This window comes from Trachypithecus francoisi, unplaced genomic scaffold, assembly GCF_009764315.1.
Source record: "Trachypithecus francoisi isolate TF-2019V2 unplaced genomic scaffold, Tfra_2.0 Lachesis_group0, whole genome shotgun sequence".
Lineage (NCBI taxonomy): Eukaryota > Metazoa > Chordata > Mammalia > Primates > Cercopithecidae > Trachypithecus > Trachypithecus francoisi.
The window spans coordinates 113,796,301-113,815,672 of NW_022681453.1; the positions used below are offsets into that span (position 1 = coordinate 113,796,301).

Genomic DNA, 19,372 nt, shown 5'->3' on the forward strand with positions numbered 1-19,372 from the left:
CCCACCAAAAATGTGGTATGCTAATAATGATAATGCCATATATTTTTATAACATTTCCAGTTTACACAATGCTTTTATACTCAGTATCTCAAAGGTGAAGAGAGCATTAGAATAGCTTTGAAGATATCAAATAACCACAAAGCTATTAATCTGGATCAAAAAACTCAGAAACTCAAATTAAGAATGGTAGTCTGGCCCGGGTGCAGTGGCTCACACTTGTAATCCCAGCACTTTGGGAGGTAGAGGTGGGAGGATTACTTAAGGTCAGGAGTAAACCAACCTGGCCAACACGGCCAAGCACTGTCTCTATTAAAAATACAAACATTAGCCAGGTGTGGTAGCATGCGCCTGTAATACCAGCTACTTGGGCGGCTGAGGCAGGAGAATCGCCTGAGCCCGGGAGGCGGAGGTTGCGGTGAGCCGAGACCGTGCCAGTGCACTCCAGCCTAGGCAAGGGAGCAAGACTTCATCTAAAAAAAAAAAAAAAAAAAAAAAAAAAAAAAAGTCTGTCCTCATCCCATGCTGGCTGCCTCTTACTGATATTTAAGAGAAAAGCCCTAAGTATTTCCAGTGACTATAGGTGACATCGTAGAGAAACAGGGAGCTATACTCTCCCATACCCCTGCAAGATCATAAAATTCCCAGGATGCCAGTAATTGTTTGGCTCTGGCTGAATGCATCTCCCTGTCATCTAGGACAGACCTCTCCTAGAAAAGGTCAATTCAACATAATGTCCTTTATGTAAAGGGCTAAAGTATGTAGTGCTTTCTATTTCCTGGTTAGGGGTCTCTCACCCCAATAGTCTCCCTAAATTTCAGGATAATCCTTACTTAACTTTGAATAAGGGCCATGAAAAATATGTTTAACATTCCGTTGCATTACTTTAATAGGTAATGAACCAGACTTTTATAACTTGTCACATTGGTTCTTGTGGAATAAGTATTTTTAATCTTCATTTTTAAACTATTATAGATTTATAGTATTTCAAAGCTATATCCTTATAGATAAAAGTACAGGAATGTGAAAAATGAAGATAAGAATTCACAAAATAGTCAAAATTACAATATACAGAAGCTTTGCAACTATTCCTATTAAGAAATATATATATATTAACTCACCTATATTTTAGCTTTACAGAATTTCCAGGTTTTCCCCATGGAAGAACTACAAAATCTTTTGTGTTCATGATTAACACCTTAATGTTGTCTAAAAGTTATTCTGATTTTTAAACACTTCTGTAAAAGTAACAAAGACAAAAGAATTATGGCAGAGGTGAAGCAGCATAAGTTACAAATTCAAAACTCCATATAGTTCAGGAATGTTTTTAAAACTTTATGAGGAATCAACCCAAATGTCCATCTGTGACAGACTGGATTAAGAAAATGTGGCACATATACACCATGGAATACTATGCAGCCACCAAAAAGGATGAGTTTGCGTCCTTTGTAGGGACATGGATGCAGCTGGAAACCATCATTCTTAGCAAACTATCACAAGAAGAGAAAACCAAACACCGCATGTTCTCACTCATAGGTGGGAACTGAACAATGAGATCACTTGGACTCGGGAAGGGGAACATCACACACTGGGGCCTATCATGGGGAGGGGGGAGGAGGGAGGGATTGCCTTGGGGAGTTATACATGATATAAACGTTATGCACATGTACCCTAGAACTTAAAGTATAATAAAAAATAAAAAAAGAAAAAAAAAAAGTTTAAACAGTAAAAATTATACACTGTTAGCCTTTGTCCCCTGCAGCCACGTATCAACCAGAGAATCAAAAATATTAGAATAAAAAAATACAAAAATGCACAACTATTTACATTGTATTAAGTATTATAAGTAAGCAAGAACTGATTTAAAGTATATAGTAGGTTATGTGTAGGCTATATGCAAATACTATGCCATTTTATATAAGGAACCTGACCATTCTTAGATTTTGGTGTTTGCAAGATGTGAGGGTGTTACTGGAACCAGTCTCCTGTGGAAACCTAGAAATTACTGTATTTTAAATATAAGTTATGTAAGTATTTATGTACTAATAAAGTTAGACATGTAATATGTCTGATGGAATTAAAATTTCACCAATATTTACGTACAGCTGACCCTTCATCATATAAAGGTTAGAGGCACCAATCTCCCAAAAATCTGTGCATAACTTCTAATTTCCCCAAAATTTTAGTATTAGCCTATTGTTCATCAGAAGCCTTACTGATAACATAATCAATGAATACATTATGTATGTTATATATATGTATATACTATATTCTTTTAAAAAGTAAGTTAGATAACAGAAAATGTTATAGAGAAAATCACAAAGAAGAGAAAATGTATTTACTATTTATTAAGTGGAAGTGAATCATGGTAAGCGGCTTCACACTGAGTAGGCTTAGGAAGACGAAGAAGAAGAGGAGTTGGTCTTGTCTCAGGAGTAGCAGAGATGGAAGAGGTAGAGGACGTGGAAGGGGAAGCAAGAGGGACAAGCACATGAGTGTAACTATTATTTTTAAAAAATTATTTATAAGTGGATCTGTGCAGTTCAAACCTATGTTGTTCAAGGGTCAACTGTATAACAAAAGACTACGGGAATAGTCAACTAAAAGTGGAGGATGCATTCATTAAAACAAACTAAAGCACGTATTCTGGCTCTTTCTATCGCTAAGGCTATAAAAGCATACCAAGTATTTGTTCTATCTAAAAATAATATCCAAGGCCATGCAGACAGAAATGAAAAGAGTCTTTGAGATACAATCTAAACCCAATAATCTTTTTATATATATATGACAATATAAAATGAAAATTAAGGTATGTAATAATTACCCAAAGGCATTCTAATATCCTCATTTATCAAAGAAAATTTTAATGATACTCTTTGGCTAAGATCAGAAATTAGCATATTTTAGAAAGAATATTTCAACAAGAAATGAAACAAAAAGGACTTTCTGCTTAACTTGAGTTAACCAGAAAATTAAATTATTCAGAACACCCTGTTTCCCAAGTATCCCAATTATTCATGGTTCTATAATAATTTACTCTGTAATGCTGAATTACTAAGTCACATGAACAACTATTAGATTTTTATAGGAATAAAAATTTCCAAGTTCTAAGAGCTTTTAAAGGAATATGAATCAATGTTATAGTGACCATAGACTTAAATGTCCATACCATTTGATGTTGTCATTTATTTATTTGTTCCTATGTGTGTCCTCATAACCACAATAAACATGCATTAAGCTTCTGCTATATACAAGGCAGTGTGCTGAGAGGTATGGAGAGGAGTCAAGGCCCAAGGAGGTTTGTTTTCTGAGCTCAAATGGTTTAGAGCAAAATAGGGCATATAAGACCCTAAATATAAAAGCCATAAAACAAGGTAAAAAATATAAGGGCTATAAAATTTATACATGTGATAATATAGGAAGTGAAAGAAAAGAGAGAATTCAGCTGGCTAGCATTCAAGGAAAGCTTTGAAGGAGAAAGGAGGCTTACAGATAAAGATATGGATTAGATGAATATTCCATACTGTTGGAAAGAATAACTCTTGAATAAGGGACTAATGAGTAGTTACACTTGCTTGGTGTGCAGGTTACATGGAAGAAAAAAAAATAAACATGAATTTAGATATAGTGGCTGAGGCCCAATAATAAGTGGCTTTAAATGTCAAGTTTATAGTATTTGGAATTTATTCTGTAGCTAATAAGAGTCTAATAGGGATTTAGCAGTGAAAACGTAAGTCTAGAAGCTTTGCTCTAAGACTTAAGGAAGGAAAGCACCAAAATTGGAATTACCTAATAAAAGGCTATTGCGACATCAAAGTCTACGTAACCAAATGAGTGATTCTTCATTGTTGTTCCTTTAGGAGACTATCTTATATTTCAACGATGCAACCACTGATTAAAAACATTTTTGTGACACCTCTTTTGAAACTGTCTACAGAATCCATTTTATGTCTGGGCGTGGTGGCTTATGCCTGTAATCCCAAAACTTTGGGAGGCTGAGGTGGGCAGATGACTTGAGGTCAGGAGTTCAAGACCAGCCTAACCAACATGGCAAAACCCCGTCTCTACTAAAAATACAAAAATTAGCCATGTGTGGTGGTGTATGCTTGTAATCCCAGCTACTCAGGAGTCTGAGGCATGAGAATCACTTGAACCTGGGAGGTCGAGGTTGCAGTGAGTCAAGATTGCACACCACTGCACTCTTCAGCCTGGGTGACAGAGTGAGACTCTGTCTCCAAAAAAAAAAAAAAAAAAAAAAAGAATCTGTTATCACCAACAAACACACAAATCCATTTTGTTGTGGCTCATTTGAAATTAAAAATGATTGTGCAATAGGAGCAACTATTTTTTTCACTCAAACCTACCTCCAAATTACTTGGACTATCTCCAAAAATTAAATCTAACCTGAAAGGGTAGATCTTCACAATTTTGGAGGAAATTCTCTAGGAATTTACTCTCTGAAGATAATTGCAAAATGGAATTACACAAAATAATTACTACATTTTAAATAAGGTAGTGGTTGCATCATGGGACTAATTACATTTGTACCTTCAATCCACAAACACGTACTTAACTGTTCCTTTGTGATCCCTATTAGTGGTCCCAGGTATTGAAGTCACGGTGGCAAATAAGCCATGGTGTCTTCCCTTGAGACCCTCACAATCAAGGGGAAATCCACACAAACAACCACAATATCATAGGGCGTTTTGATAGAAGAATCTATAGGAGGCGTCTCACTCAGACTCAATTTTCAACCACCAAGTCCTGTCTCTCAAAGCTAAATTAAGTGTCAAAGAGAAATAAAGATACCATAGGAATGGAAAACTAAGATTCGATTTGCTTTTTGGGAGGGAGGTGGTAGCATTTTCAAGTGTAATTCCCTTTTTCTCCCTCATTTTTGTAGGTAGTATTTTTGTCCCCTTTTTATCAAATAGCAGCTAGCAAAGGCACCTTTCAAAAACCTCCAGGAATAATCCTGATCCACAACATGGAATCTGTATTGCTTTCTGATCATATTCAGGGAATCCAAATACTGGCCTCTTGCCTACAATTGATAACTTTGTCACAAAAACTTCCATAATGTTATTATTATCATTAAAGAGATAAAATAATCCCCAAAGTCAATCTGTCTGATTATTAAAATAATCTAAATTGCTATAATTTTGCTTACACATTCAGATATACAATATAATTTTATGTGTATGTATATATATAAAGCTAAACTGATATATGGTTGACTTTACCGATACAAAAAATGAACGAACATCTGTAAATCTCATTACAATAAGATGACTGAGATTTGTAGCTCTGCTGATAATGTTATTTAACCAATAAATGGTCTTATTCAAGGGAATTTCACTTCACTGAATGCAATTAGTAAGCCTTCTTCTCAATTACGTATTTTATCAAGTCACCTACATAAACCAATTTCCTTGTATGAAGAAAAAGGGGAGATTATCATTCTGAGTTATGTTATTCTGCCTGTTTCCTTTTGTAAAGCCAACAGAGAATTTAGTCACCTTTCTTGGGATAGCAAGGATATAACAATGTCAGCAGCAAGAATAGTAAAGCACAAAATTTTAGGCACCTAATAAAACCAGAGGAATACAGATAAACTCCTTATTATACAAAACTTATACTTCCTTGTGTCTTTTGGTCAAACTTTTTATAACTAAATACCAAAAATTTAGTAGTGATTTGGAAAAATTTCTAGTTCCTGATTTGTTAGACTACATTATTTTTCTGTCTACAACCACATTTTTCCTCACACATAATACCCAATATAACCCAAAATTGTCCAGGATGGTGTGATGATCCTTCTACACGTGTTCCTATTTTGAGAAAGCAATCCCCACATCAAAACCTACTGCCACAGAATGGAAACAAGGAATTTACAATGCTCTTATACAGCTAGAAACCCAGAGCATTCAGCTAGAGGTGCAAGAGAACACCATTGGCAGAAAGGGAGGTTTAGGAAACCGCTGTTTACAAGAAGGGCCACTTTTTGTAACTGGAAACTTATCTAAAGTTAGTTAATTCTTCTAATGACTCAGATCATGTTAGGCTCAAAACTTAAAAACCATACTGTAAGTAGGGATTTTTCCTTACTGAAGCAATATTTTGAAAGGGTCTAATTAGCAAGCAACTTCGAGTGAATTAACATGTTTAGGCATTTAGTACCATAGTACTTAGAAATCACAGACCCAAGAAAGAAATGTTAAATAAGAATTTAAAATAGTTGCTTTTAATAATTAAAAGAATTTTAATTTTAACATTTCCTCTAACTATCCTTATTTTAAATATATATATTTTAAAATATTTAAAAAATTATAAGGCAAGAACTGATAATACATGATTCCTAGAATAGTATCTTGTGCTGGAGTGTCCTACTAAATAAATGTGTGCCACATTCTCATAGCAAAAATTCTAAAAGTAAAGCAGGTATTGATATGGTTTGGCTGTGTCCCCACCCAAATCTCATCTTGAATTGTAATCCCCATAATTCCCACATGTGGTGGGAGGGCCCTGGTGGGAGATAATTGAATCATGGGGACAGTTTCCTCCATGCTCTTTTAGTAAGTTCTCACGAGAACCCCCTTCACTTAGCTGTCATCCTTCTCTTTCCTGCTACCATGTGAAGGACGTGTTTGCTTTCCCTTCTGCCATGAGTGTAAGTTCCCTGAGGCCTCCCTAGCCCTACAGAACTGTGAGTCAATTAAACCTCTTTCCTTTGTAAATTACCCAGTCTTGGGTATGTCGTCATAGCAGTGTGAGAACGGACTAATATAGGTATTGACTTCAGGTTGCATTCAATCTTTCAGCCAAACAAGATATCTGATAATAAAATACTGCTTCAAGGCACTAAATGGTACCCAAGTCGCCCACTTTTTACCCTCTATAGGCAGGTTCCCTTGAGAACAACTGAGAAACTTTACCTTTAGATATCAAGGGACAAGATGCCATTTTAAAATACTTTCAATTAAAAATAATAAGCAATATTAAAAGGTGTTGAATTTAAGGTCAGAAAACCTAGGTATCCTAAATTCACTGGATTTAAATCAGAAGATCTTTGCACGATAGAAATTCTCTGAACTTCAGCTTATCTATGTAGAAAATGGTAAGGACCCTTTCCCCCTCTAATTTGCAGGATATTAAATAAAAGGCGTCTGATTTGTGACCTGACTTGTCTAGCTGTAGACTCCTATAAGACCTCCAGAGAGCTCATGGTTCAGGGAAAGGGGCAGCCTTAGAAACTACCTAGAGAAGGAACAGCCTTAGAAACTACCTAGAAAAGAAAATGGAGCATCAAGATTCTACTTTACCCTTAGCATCTCTGCTTTCATCTTTTTTACATAATGAGCTTTAGTGTTTACCTCTCTGCTCACCAATTTTATTCTATGCAATGCTCAATTCGAAGGCCGCCTGTATCATGAAGCTTCCCTCCATCGAAACCAAGCTTCTCCTCGTATACAAAGACCATGTCTATTAAACTCATTTGCTATTGTATGTTACCTTGTGTTATTTTTTGTATCTTTGTTTATATAGATTTTGTTGCCCTAAGTAGCCCGAATATTTGAGGGTAGCCCTACCATTGACCTTTGAAACCCCAGCAATCCATACAGTCCCTACACATAATGTAGTGCCAATAATAATGTGCTAAGCAAGTAATTTTTTTCTACTGCTTTTATTTTTTTGCACAACCTACCCTACGGAAAAAGATTACACATAACCTCTTTCCCACTTCAACTAACCTTTCTGTTTTATTTTTTCAATGTTTCCCACCGATCTTGATGAGCAATCAACAAATATACACTGAACTCTCTTCCTGCCGGGTGTCAGGTTAAGCACTGAGGAACAAGGTCAACCAGACAGGTGTAATACCAGTCTTCACTGAACTTACACTCTGGTGAGGGAAGTAGGTAAAAATGAAAAAGCAAATAAACTAATTGCAAGAATTGTTAAGTGTCTTGAAAGACATGAAGGAACTACTTTCAAACAATTTATTTGTAATACAATTGGTAAAAGTATGGAAGGTCAGGGCAGGCCTCTGTGTAGACTATAAGATGAGCTAAATTGGAGAAAGGCAGAGGGAGTCGTTAGGTTCGCATAAACATACAGTTTGTATAATTTTAATCCTGTGTAGCTTCAACTTTACTATTTTTTTTAAATGAGCTTTGCTAACTTCAGATTTTAAGTCAAGCTATAAAATATATATAACTGAACCTTATATACCCGAGTCTCTCTACTGCTGATTTTGGGAAGAAAAAAAGAAATATCCACAACTTCAGGTGTCTCAGGAATCGGGCATCTCGCACCATAGTCTACTTGTGAGTAAACTTCAAGGAAGTGGGTGCATGTGAACGCGCAGGCAGACTAAAGGCTACAAAAGGGGATGAAACATGGTTTCTCAGGGTGCCAAATTTTTCATAAGGTGCAAATGACTTCAAAGGATAAAAAGGGCTAGTATTTGAAAGGGTCAGGCTGCAGAAGGGGTACAACTGATGAAGTCCCCCTGTCTGGGGTTCACTCTTGATTCATTTATCCATTAGCATCTTGGGCTGGGAAGTCTTTGGTGTATACCAAAGGCTTTCAACTCCTGAGGCCAGGGCCCCATCCTGCTGCCTGCAGGCCTGGCACTATGTCAGCATATGGCCAGGGCTCAGCAAACACCTACTGGGCCGGTGCCTCCAGCTCCACCCGAGCTGAGTCCGCTTTCCAGCCGCTCTGCCCGCTTTGCTCGCCGCACCAACTAGTTCCGGCTTGCGGCCCGCTAGGCAGACTTAGAGACGCTGCTCTCCCTCATCCACCCGCAGCCAGACAACCCACCTGGAGACCCCAGCCTCTCGCATCACCACCGCCGGCAGGCCGCGGATAGCTGCAGGGAGTTTCCGTATTGGTCTCCTTAGTTACCGCGTTACCTCGGTACCCATAGCAACCAGAAAGCTGGGTTCTGCCACTATCCGCCGGCAGAGGGCGAAAAAGAGCCTGCGAAATGAGAGAGGAAGGGGCGATCACAGGAAGGAAAGGGCGGAAAAACTCAGCAGGCTCTGGAAGCCTTCTGCCAGAGATGATCTTGGAGATTAGGTATGTGCTAAACCTGAGCACGTGTCATATTCCAACTACGAGTGAGAGACTTATATGTCATATTTGATTCTTCCTCATAGCAAGCCACCTTAAATCTAAAAAAATTAAGACACAAAAAATGTGACTATCTTAATCCAAAATTACAAAGCTAACAAATGGCAGACCCACAAATTAATTCAAGGAGTTTAGTCTCAGAACTCCCACATATATGCTATGTTTAAATGATTTATCAAAGGCTACCATAGGCAAAGTCAATAGAGAATCCAGGTCTCTTCAAAAGTCCACAACTCTCTTTTCTTTGTACCGAATACATGACCCGTTGAGTCTAATATATATAAAACAAAAAGCAAAAGCAAATGCATGTATGTGTGTGCACGCACACACACACACACACACACACACATAATTAACCCACAATTCTCAACACAACTCTTCTGTTCCGAGCAAAGCTGCACCTGTAGTGAATTTATCTTAGGCTTCCTAAATATGCTGTTTTTTATCTCCCATTTTAAATATTGCAATTAGGATGCATGGATGGTACTGCACTGTATGCGCTTCTATGCTTAACCACATTGCATCTATCTTGGTACCAGACTAACAATCCTAACTATTATAGTTATGTACTAATCTTTGCACCATTACTTTTGACATTACTATGTCTGCCAATACCCATTTAAAAGTATTAATGATTTAGCTTGGCATATTCAATTATATAAGATTATAACCACTATGGATAAGAGAAGACAATGGTAGTCTTCTGGTTATGAGTGTGGGTTTTGGAGTCTGGCAGATTCGAGATTGAGTGCTGGTACTGCCACAACTTACCTGCTGTGTGACCACGAGCAAGTAACAAAGCTGAGTCTAACTGCTTAAATGAGATAACAGTACACTTAGTCCATACATAATGTAGTATGGAAGAATAAATGAAACAATAAATGTTAAGTATTTAGCTCTAAGTCAGGCCCATATTGAGTGCTTAATAAACAGTAAGAAACAGTGGTGCTGATGTGTCTATGATGGTTGCTATTATCTTGTTCATGGTATAACTTTACCAAGTCCTTCCTTTAATACAAGAACAAGTTTCAAGTGGATGTGCAATACTACTGATTTTCTTGCGCAGACTATTTCCCATACAGGTGTGCTCTTCAAATTACCAAAGATATTTTCAGCTTTCATTCATTCACTGATCTATTCACTTATTTATTCCACAAGTATTTATTGAAAGTCCATTTTGTAGATCCCCAAAATACTGCAGTGAAGAAATCGTCAAAGCTCCTCCTATTTTCAAATATATTTTAACGGGAACAGAAAGGCATTAAACAAGTATAAATACATGTCGGCTACTATGAAGAAAACTAAAGCTAAATAAAGAAATAGAATATAATTGAGTTCTATTTTAGGGTAGATGGCCAGGGAAGTATCTGAATGCAAGGAAAGAGAAAGACATGGGCCATTAGAGCAAGAAACATTCCAGAGAGAACAGTAAACACACATCAATTATGTCCCAGTAAAGATTATTTTGCAAATAACCTCTCATCACTTCTACAGAGGACTTTTACTTCAAAAAAGTATTCTTACAATGCATTTACTTACATAATAGTAAAATTAAACTTATAAAAATAATGTATAGGCCGGGCGCGGTGGCTCAAGCCTGTAATCCCAGCACTTTGGGAGGCCGAGATGGGCGGATCACAAGGTCAGGAGACCCAGACCATCCTGGCTAACTCGGTGAAACCCCGTCTCTACTAAAAAATAAAAAAAAATAGCCGGGCGAAGTGGCGGGCACCTATAGTCCGAGCTACTCAGGAGGCTGAGGCAGGAGAATGGCATGAACCCGAAAGGCGGAGCTTGCAGTGAGCTGAGATCCAGCCACTGCACTCCAGTTTGGGCGACAGAGCGAGACTCCATCTAAAAAAAAAAAAAAAAAGTATAAAATATCCTTGCACTTTTTGAAAGCATTAAAAGAACATTATTTTACATTTAGAAAAATAGCTTATGCACAGTTATGAAAAGGCAAAGCAGAGACAAAAACTAAGCCTATGCTAAGTCACATAGTAAAATAAAAAGTGTGAAGTGCTTGTCTTTCAGAATGATGATTAGTGACAAAATGAAATGAAACATGTCAAAACAATTACAGCTCTAGAAAGATGATATTCTCTCCACTGAAGCAAAATGCATTTAACTGGCACACCAGCAATGGTGCACACAGTTTACCACAACTATATCAAGAGTACAGTATTCCTGAGGGTTTTTCCAAACTCCTGCTTCATTGTGCCACTGTGAAGACAAGGTTTGAATACAAGTTTTCTGAACTGGAGATATTCAATTTAAAGAGATAAAAATTACCAGCAATGCAGAAATTAAGAGCATGGATTTACATGATCATTTTACTAAGCTTGAAATGAGAGTCAGAGACTGTAAACAAGTATTATCCAAAACTTAGAAATAAGATAAAGTCAAAAATGGCAAGTCTTTTCAATGCCACACTAGAATACTGTTTATGATAATCTGAGCATTACACGATTTTCTTTAAAAAGTGTTGCTTTTCTTATCATTAACTATTGATAAAGTCTCTGTGTAATGTTATATGTTTATTTGAAGATTTTTTCACCTGCATTTTTCATATCATTTGTATCTAGATATGTAAATCATGTCTTTCCTTTAAATAAAATACTTTCAAAACTAATGGTTTTATTGCACTATACAACTTTAACCAGTTTTGTATCTAACCTAGAAATCTCGTACTAATACTTCCTCTCAATTCCTGTATACAGTCAGCTACCAAATTTTCTTTGAACCAGCTTTACCATTCTAATAATTCCTTCCTTAATGAATTAAACTATGTCACATGTACATTCTCTACTTAAAGAATATCTTGTTTTTGAGTATTGTAATTATATTTCAATAATACCAAAGCCTTTGGAAGAAAATGGAACATATATCATATCTGCAACTTTCCAGAAGTATTCTCTCAATTTCCATTTGCTCCTTGGCCCTTCACATTCTTTTATAGGCAAAAGTTTGTGGGCATTTCAAGCTAGCAAAAGCAAATTCTTACCATCTCCTTTTTTACAAGCCCTGAAATGTGGTCTTACGTTTACATGAAGCATCTACTTTCTTTTGCCTTGGTAGATACTAATTATAACATCCTATTACATATGTATGGAGTTTTTCAACTTGTCAAGAAAAACTGAGCTTTAGAGGCAACATTAAATTACAAAAAAGCCTTAGACAAACCCTAAATTAGTATGATATAAATATATTTAAATACATCCAAATGGCTAAACGTAAGGACGAAAAAAAGAAACTTAGAGTTAAGAGGTAACATTGGCCTTTTATAATTTTTCTTGGCTTTGTAATTTCTGCCTATCATCCATGACACAGAATTTCTCAGCAAATACATTTTCATAACACAAGACAATTATTACTGATGCTTCACAAGTGAAGGAGAATCATCAGGGCCTATGATAAATTTTCGATTCCTGCAATATGGAGCATCTTCCAAATTGAAAAATAAATATATAGCCTTGTTGAATGAGCATAGTTAAATTTAATCAACATTTACTCAACACCTGTTCTATTCCAGGTATGGCCCTAAGATGGGTACAAAGGTGAACAAAGACACCATCTCTGTCCTTGAGTAATTCAAGTGAGAGTTTACAAATAATTAATATGTAATGTATTAAGTACTATGTTCAAAAAGAATAGGAGCATTACATGTCTGTGGCATGGCCAGAATTTCTGGTTGGTTCAAACATAGTATATGTGGCAAAAAGATAAGAATGAAAAGTTGTGTTAGGAGCACATTAAAAAGCACTTTGAATGTTACTCTTTCACAGTGGAAACTGTGAAATTTTCTTTTCTTCTCTCCTTCTCTTGATACCCTCAGATAAGTTTTAAGCAGATTTTTAAGCATTTCGGTATGTGTATAGCAGCATCTTTCAAGAGTAATTCTGGTGGCAATGTAAAAATAGAGCAAATGGAGAAGAGGAAGACAAGAGACACATTTAAAATGTGGTTATATTAGTCCAAGATAGAAATAATAAGTCTTGAATAAATCAAGGCAGAGGGCAGAGGCCAAGTGAAACAGATTCAAAGCATTTTGTAAACTCCCAATAGGACTTGGAAACCACGGATAAGTGGTTAGCTAGGAATATGAAACAGATCTGCTGGTCCCTACATTTGATAGCTTGGTTAAATAAATAGATGATACTGATAACCAGCCCTGGAAGAGCAAGAGAATAAATAAGCTCACAGAGAGTGGGGTCAAGAAGGCAGGGCAGATTGAGTTTTCATTTTACTATAGCAGTAAGGAGGAATACCAAAATATAATGTAGCTGTAGTTATTTAGGAGGTAATCATATACATTAGGTTACCATCGGCATGCAATCAGATAGCAACCAGAGCTAAAGGAAAAGTTTAAATTGTCCAAGGAGTCCTCAGAGAAACTACAGAAGACATGGTATTGAGAGAGGAATTCATTCAGCATTTCTAAAATAGACCAATATAAAACCTATGCATGACCTTCTATATCCAGCAGTGTTTACTGCAGGGTCTCTGCAAATGAGGTTGGGAACCTGAATGAATTTATTACTGTAATCATCAATTCTTCTCGGTGTTCTCATGCATTTACTGCAGACAAGAATGCACTACATCAGCTGGTAAAAAAGAAGAGCTGGCACTGTTCATTGAAGCTTGCATTGCCAATATCAACATTCTTACTACAAAACTTCTTAAATTGTTTACGTATATATGGGTCCAGAGAAGGTGAAGATACAATTCACATGATGGAGTCTTTAGAAAGTCAATTTCAAGAAACAGAACACTTTATTTGAAAATAAATAACATTGTTTTCACTATAACCTCAATTTAATACAATCATACGTCCCTTAATGATGAGGGTATGTTCTAAGAAATGAGTGATTAGGTGATTTTGTCATTATGCAAACATCAAAGAGTGAAATGACACAAACCTAGATGTTATACACCTAGGTTATTTGGTACAGCCTATTGCTTCTAGACCATAAGCCCCTACATCATGCCACTGTACTAAATACTATACACAATTATAACAATGGTCAGTTTTTGTGTATCTAAACATATGTAAACACAGAAAAATGACTGTCAAAATGTAGTATAAAAGACAAAAAATGGAATACCTATATAGGGCACTTACCATGATTGGAGCTGGCAGAACTGGAAGTTGCTTTGGGTGAATGAGTAGGTACTATAGACTTTATAAACACTGTAAACTTAGGCTACACTACTTTTTTTTAAGCATTTTCTTTTTTTAAATATAAATTAGCCTTACCTTCCTGTAACTTCTTTACTCTATAAACTTGTATTTTTTTTAAACTTTTTGATCCTTTTGTAATGACAATTCAAAACAAAGACATTGTACAGATGTACACAATTTTTTTTCATTATATCCTTATCTATAAGCCTTTTTCTATTTATTCCTTTTAATTTTAAAACTGGTTTTGTTAAAAACTAAGACACAAACACATATATTACCCAAGCCCTACACAGAGTCAGGATCATCAAGACATCCCCAGGTGATAAGGAATTTTTCAGCTCCATTATAATCGGATGGGGCTACCATTGTGTATGTCATCTATCATTGACTGAAACTTACTTGGTGCATAACTGTATAAGGTTAGTATTTCCTAGTTACACTCAAGGATCAATAAGCAGCTATGGTGGACAACAATAATCTGCCACTCTTCTTCCTGCCTTTGCCTGGCAACAATCCGTCAGTCTTGGCAGCTGTGTTTCATTATGTGATCCAACCTATCCTTGTAATGGTTTATTGGACAGGAGTTCAAACTGAACCAGTCAGATACTCTCCTGTGAGAATAAGAGATTGAAATTGAGAGAGAAAATCATGGGGCAACAATATTCTGACATTTGGACAGGAGAAAGGAAGGAACGGAAGGGAAGGGAAGGGAAGGGAAGGGAAAAAGAAGAAAGAAGAAAGAAGAAATTAAAAAAGGAAAGAAGAAAGAAAGAAAGAAAGAAGAGAGAGAAAGAAGAAAGAGAAAGAAAGAAAGAAAGAAAGAAAGAGAAAGAAAGAAGAGAAAGAAAGAAGAAAGAAAGAGAAAGAAAGAAAGAAAGAAAGAGAGAGAGAGAGAAAGAAAGAAAGAGAAAGAAAGAAAGGTAAAAAAAAAAAAAAAAAAAGGAGGGAAGGAGAGGCAGGGAGAGAAGGAAGCCAAGATGAGAGACAGATTTCAGATTTTCTGGAAATTTTCCCCTTCCTGTGGACTAGCTACGTTCAAAATGATACACTCCTGCATCTTTAAAATACAGTTCCCTTAATTACCTAAACTAGGATGGATTGTTTTGGTTGTGCAGAACAGAAAACTTGATTTAAATGACTACCAGCAGAATCATAAAGTAAAACTAAAGTAACTTTCTTTTTAAGTCAACTCCGAAGTATAGATTCCCAGAGGATTCTTTTAAACAGCAGTAGAGCATTGATCTGTAACTCCCATAATTGCAAATTAATATTCTCACATAGGCATATATAGGGGAGTTGTTCTAGCATGCTTTTGAAGTCATCTCAAACAAAGCTAAAAATCTCTTATTTTTTAATCAGTTAAGTTTCTTAGTTTATTCGCTTTAAGTTTGGCTGTGCCAGTTTTGCTAACAAACAATTATTTATAATTGATATAGCTTTAGGGAAAAGCTAATCTTAAAAAGAAAAAATCTGACATTTCAGAGAAAAAATCATTTATTTCTAGTTCTTGCTACGTTTCAATAAGTGTATCATACTGTCTTCTTGAGATTTATGCACTGTTTGCTGTACTTCATTTGGAAAATTTGCATTTTTCTCTTATGCACTCAAGCCGGGAGGCACAAAACAAGAGTTACAAGGTTTGTTTGACATGAGATGTCTAACAGTAATTTTCTTTCATCAATTTTATTCTCTTCCAGTTCCAATTCCCAAGGGCAGATTTTTCATTGGATTTTGTGAAATATTTTATAACTGCCTTACCTTTGTGAAAGTTACTCCCATAATATTTCAAAAGATTTGTCACAACTTTGTCCATAAGAAAGGTGTCATTCTTATGCCCATTGTGAGTTAATATTACCCATGTACCCATTTTCACATTAATTCAGAAAATTATAATACACCTATCATGGCTAGCTTTGGTGAGGGGGATGCTTATTCAGACATTCACCAAACACTATTCAGGACCTACTATACTTTAGGCATTCTTTCAGATAATGGGTATAACTATGAACAAGAAATATTTGTATTCTGTACATGTGAAAAATATAGGCTACATGAGGGAAACAGACAGGAATTCAGAATAATAACTGCTAGAACTGTGAGAATATTATCAGAGAAAGGATACTTGCTCAATTGTTGGTGCTCAAGAAAGACTTGTTAGCATAATCTATAATGATGTTCAATGTAGCATAATGATTTTCAGTCACAATGATGTTCAATGTTGGCCTAGTCTGTTGCGTAGGAACATTATACTGTATGGAACGTGGGTGAAATTAGTGTTCTGGATAGAAAGAAAAAAGCATATACAAATTTCCCTGCAGTGAGTTAGAATATAAGCATGGAGAATCTAAAAACTTCTAGCATTACTGAAACATTCAAGGGACTCAAGAGAAGTGGAGAAAGAGAGAAGAGGTAGAAGGAAGTCATACAATTCTGTAAAGGGGAGATTAATTAAGAGGTCATCGCTGTTGTGTAGGAGATACTAATGGACTAGGCCAAAGCAGAGGAAGCAAAGCTGAAGGAGAGTGAGAGGAGCTATTAGTTATCAATAACTTATCAATGGACTTGGAATTAACTAGATGAGAGGCTGAGGAGTGAAGGATGACCCACTGGTATTTATGGGTCTGAAGATACAATTTAAAATGATTCAAACTACACTGAATTAAGGAACATTCATTTATTAATTTAAACATGCCATTGGATACCTACCATATGCCAGGTATTGTTCTGGAGGCTGACACCTTGAACACGAGTAACAACCTATTTGTTTTCATTAAGTTTCTATTTTATTGGAAAGAAAAATTTACACCAGTTTTAGTTTATTTCATTAAGAGAATAAAACAGATCAACAGACACTTTTCTAGGATGGGATCCTATTTTAGGTAGAATAGTCAGAGAAAACCTCTCTGAGGAAGCGACATTTGCAAAAAGCCATGTTAAACGAGGAGCTAGCCATGGGAAAGTCTGGAATGTTTCTAGAAGAAGAACATCAGTATTCTAGGGTAGAAAGAATGAGAGTGTGGTTTAAATGTGGTGAAAATGTTAGGAGATAAGACTACATGGAGAGATAGGCAGTAAGATAGGAGATGAAGGACAAAATAAGGGGTTTGTGTCCTATGCCAACTAATATAGGGAGTCATGAACAGGCTTTAAACAGAGGAGTGACAACTGAATCATATATTTATAAGAACATTGGCAACCAGAGGAGATTGGCTATAGAGAGTCAAAAGACAGAGAGACCAGTGAGAATGCTAATGCAATCTTCCAGAAAAGACAATCACTAAGTTATGGTATTAAGGACTCAATCACTGCATTAGAAGGCAGGATGGCTACTATGACAAGATCCAACACAGCAATAGGTTAAACAAAATAAACATTGACCTCTCTCTCACTTACCATGTAAGTGAACACAATCCAGAATTTAGTTGTGTCCAGAGGGTAAAAGGGACCTAGGCTCCTTCCATTGTGCTGCTCTGCCTTTCTCAATGTGTCACTTTGCATTTACTGGTCTAAGATAAATTACCCAGCTCCTGCCATCAAGCTAGTGCTAAGCCAATGAGACTCAAAGAAGAAAGACAGTGAAGGCACGCGCTTGTTTGTTTATTTAATAATTGATATGTGAAAATCATGTCTTAAATTTGCATTTACTTTATAACAAGCTTTAACATTTTCTAATGACCATTTGCGTATCTACTTTTGAGAATTGCTTCTTTTCTTTTTCTTTTTTTTATTTTACTTTATGTTCTGGAATACATGTGCAGAACGTGCAAGTTTGTTACATAGGTATACATGTGCCATGGTAGTTTGCTGCACCTTTCAACCCATCATCAAGGTTTTAAGCCCCACATTCATTAGGTATTGGTCCTAATGCTCTCCCTCCCCTTGCCCCCGACTGCTTGACAGGCCTCAGTGTGTGACGTTCCCTTCCCTGTGCCCATGTGTTCTCATCGTTCAACTCCCATTTACGAGTGAGAACATGTGGTGTATGGTTTTCTGTTCCTATGTTACTTTGCTGAAAATGATCGTTCCCAGCTTCATCCATGTCCCTGAAAAGGACATGAATTCATTCTTTATTATGGCTGCATAGTATTCCATGGTGTGTATGCGCCACATTTTCTTTATCCAGTCTATCATTGATGGGCATTTGGGTGGGTTCCAAGTTTTTGCTATTGTAAATTGTGCTGCAATAAGCATACATGTGCATGTGCCTTTATAGTAGAATGATTTATAATCTTTTGGGTATATACCCAGTAATGGGATTGCTGGGTCAAATGGTATTTCTGGTTCTAGATCCTTGAGGAATCGCCACACTATCTTCCACAATGGTTGAGCTAATTTACACCTCCATGAACAGTGTAAAAGTGTTCCTATTTCCCCACAGCCTTGGCAGCATCTGTCATTTCCTGACTTTTTAATGATTGTCATTCTAACTGGTGAGAGATGGTATCTCATTGTGGTTTTGATTTCCATTTCTCTAATGACCAGTGATGATGAGCTTTTTTTCATATGTTTGTTGGCCACACAAATATCTTCTGTTGAGAATTGTCCGTTCATTCACTTTTTGATGGTTTCTTTTTTTCTTGTAAATTTGTTTAAATTCCTTGTAGATACTGGATATTAGACTTTTGTCAGATGGGTAGATTGCAAAAATTTTCTCACATTCTGTAGGTTGCCTGTTCACTCTGATGATAGTTTCTTTTGTTTTGTAGAAGTTCTTTAGTTTAATTAGATCCCATTAGTCAATTTTGGCTTTTGTTGCTATTCCTTTTGGTGTTTCAGTCATGAAGTCCTTGTCCATGCTTATGTCCTGAATGGTATTCCCTAGGTTTTGTCTAGGGTTTTTATGGTTTGGGGTCTTATGTTTAAGTCTTTAATCCATCTTGAGTTAATTTTTGTATAACATGTGAGGAAGGAGTCCAGTTTCAGCTTCTGCATATGGCTAGCCAGTTTTCCCAGCACCATTTATTAAGTAGGGAATTATTTCCCCATTGCTTGTTTTTGTCAGGTTTGTTGAAGATCATATGGTTGTACATGTGTGGCGTTATGTCTGAGGCTTCT

The 19,372-nt window shown here is 36.3% G+C and overlaps 1 protein-coding gene across 2 annotated transcripts in view; it reads right to left on the reverse strand.

The window, feature by feature from the left end:
• The window catches only part of ZBBX (zinc finger B-box domain containing), a 175,561-nt gene that overhangs the window by 136,553 nt on the left and 19,636 nt on the right, over window positions 1-19,372 (reverse strand). The window contains exons 2-5 of one of the 2 annotated variants that reach the window (XM_033211621.1): window positions 8,824-8,982; window positions 8,230-8,377; window positions 2,340-2,420; window positions 1,119-1,235 (exon numbers count right to left, since the gene is read on the reverse strand). In XM_033211621.1, the coding sequence (XP_033067512.1) occupies window positions 1,119-1,186 (68 nt within the window). In that variant the 5' untranslated portion in view covers window positions 1,187-1,235; window positions 2,340-2,420; window positions 8,230-8,377; window positions 8,824-8,982. Of the gene's footprint in view, window positions 1-1,118; window positions 1,236-2,339; window positions 2,421-8,229; window positions 8,378-8,823; window positions 8,983-19,372 lie in introns of those variants that run through there. The other variant, XM_033211620.1, reaches the window with a different exon arrangement.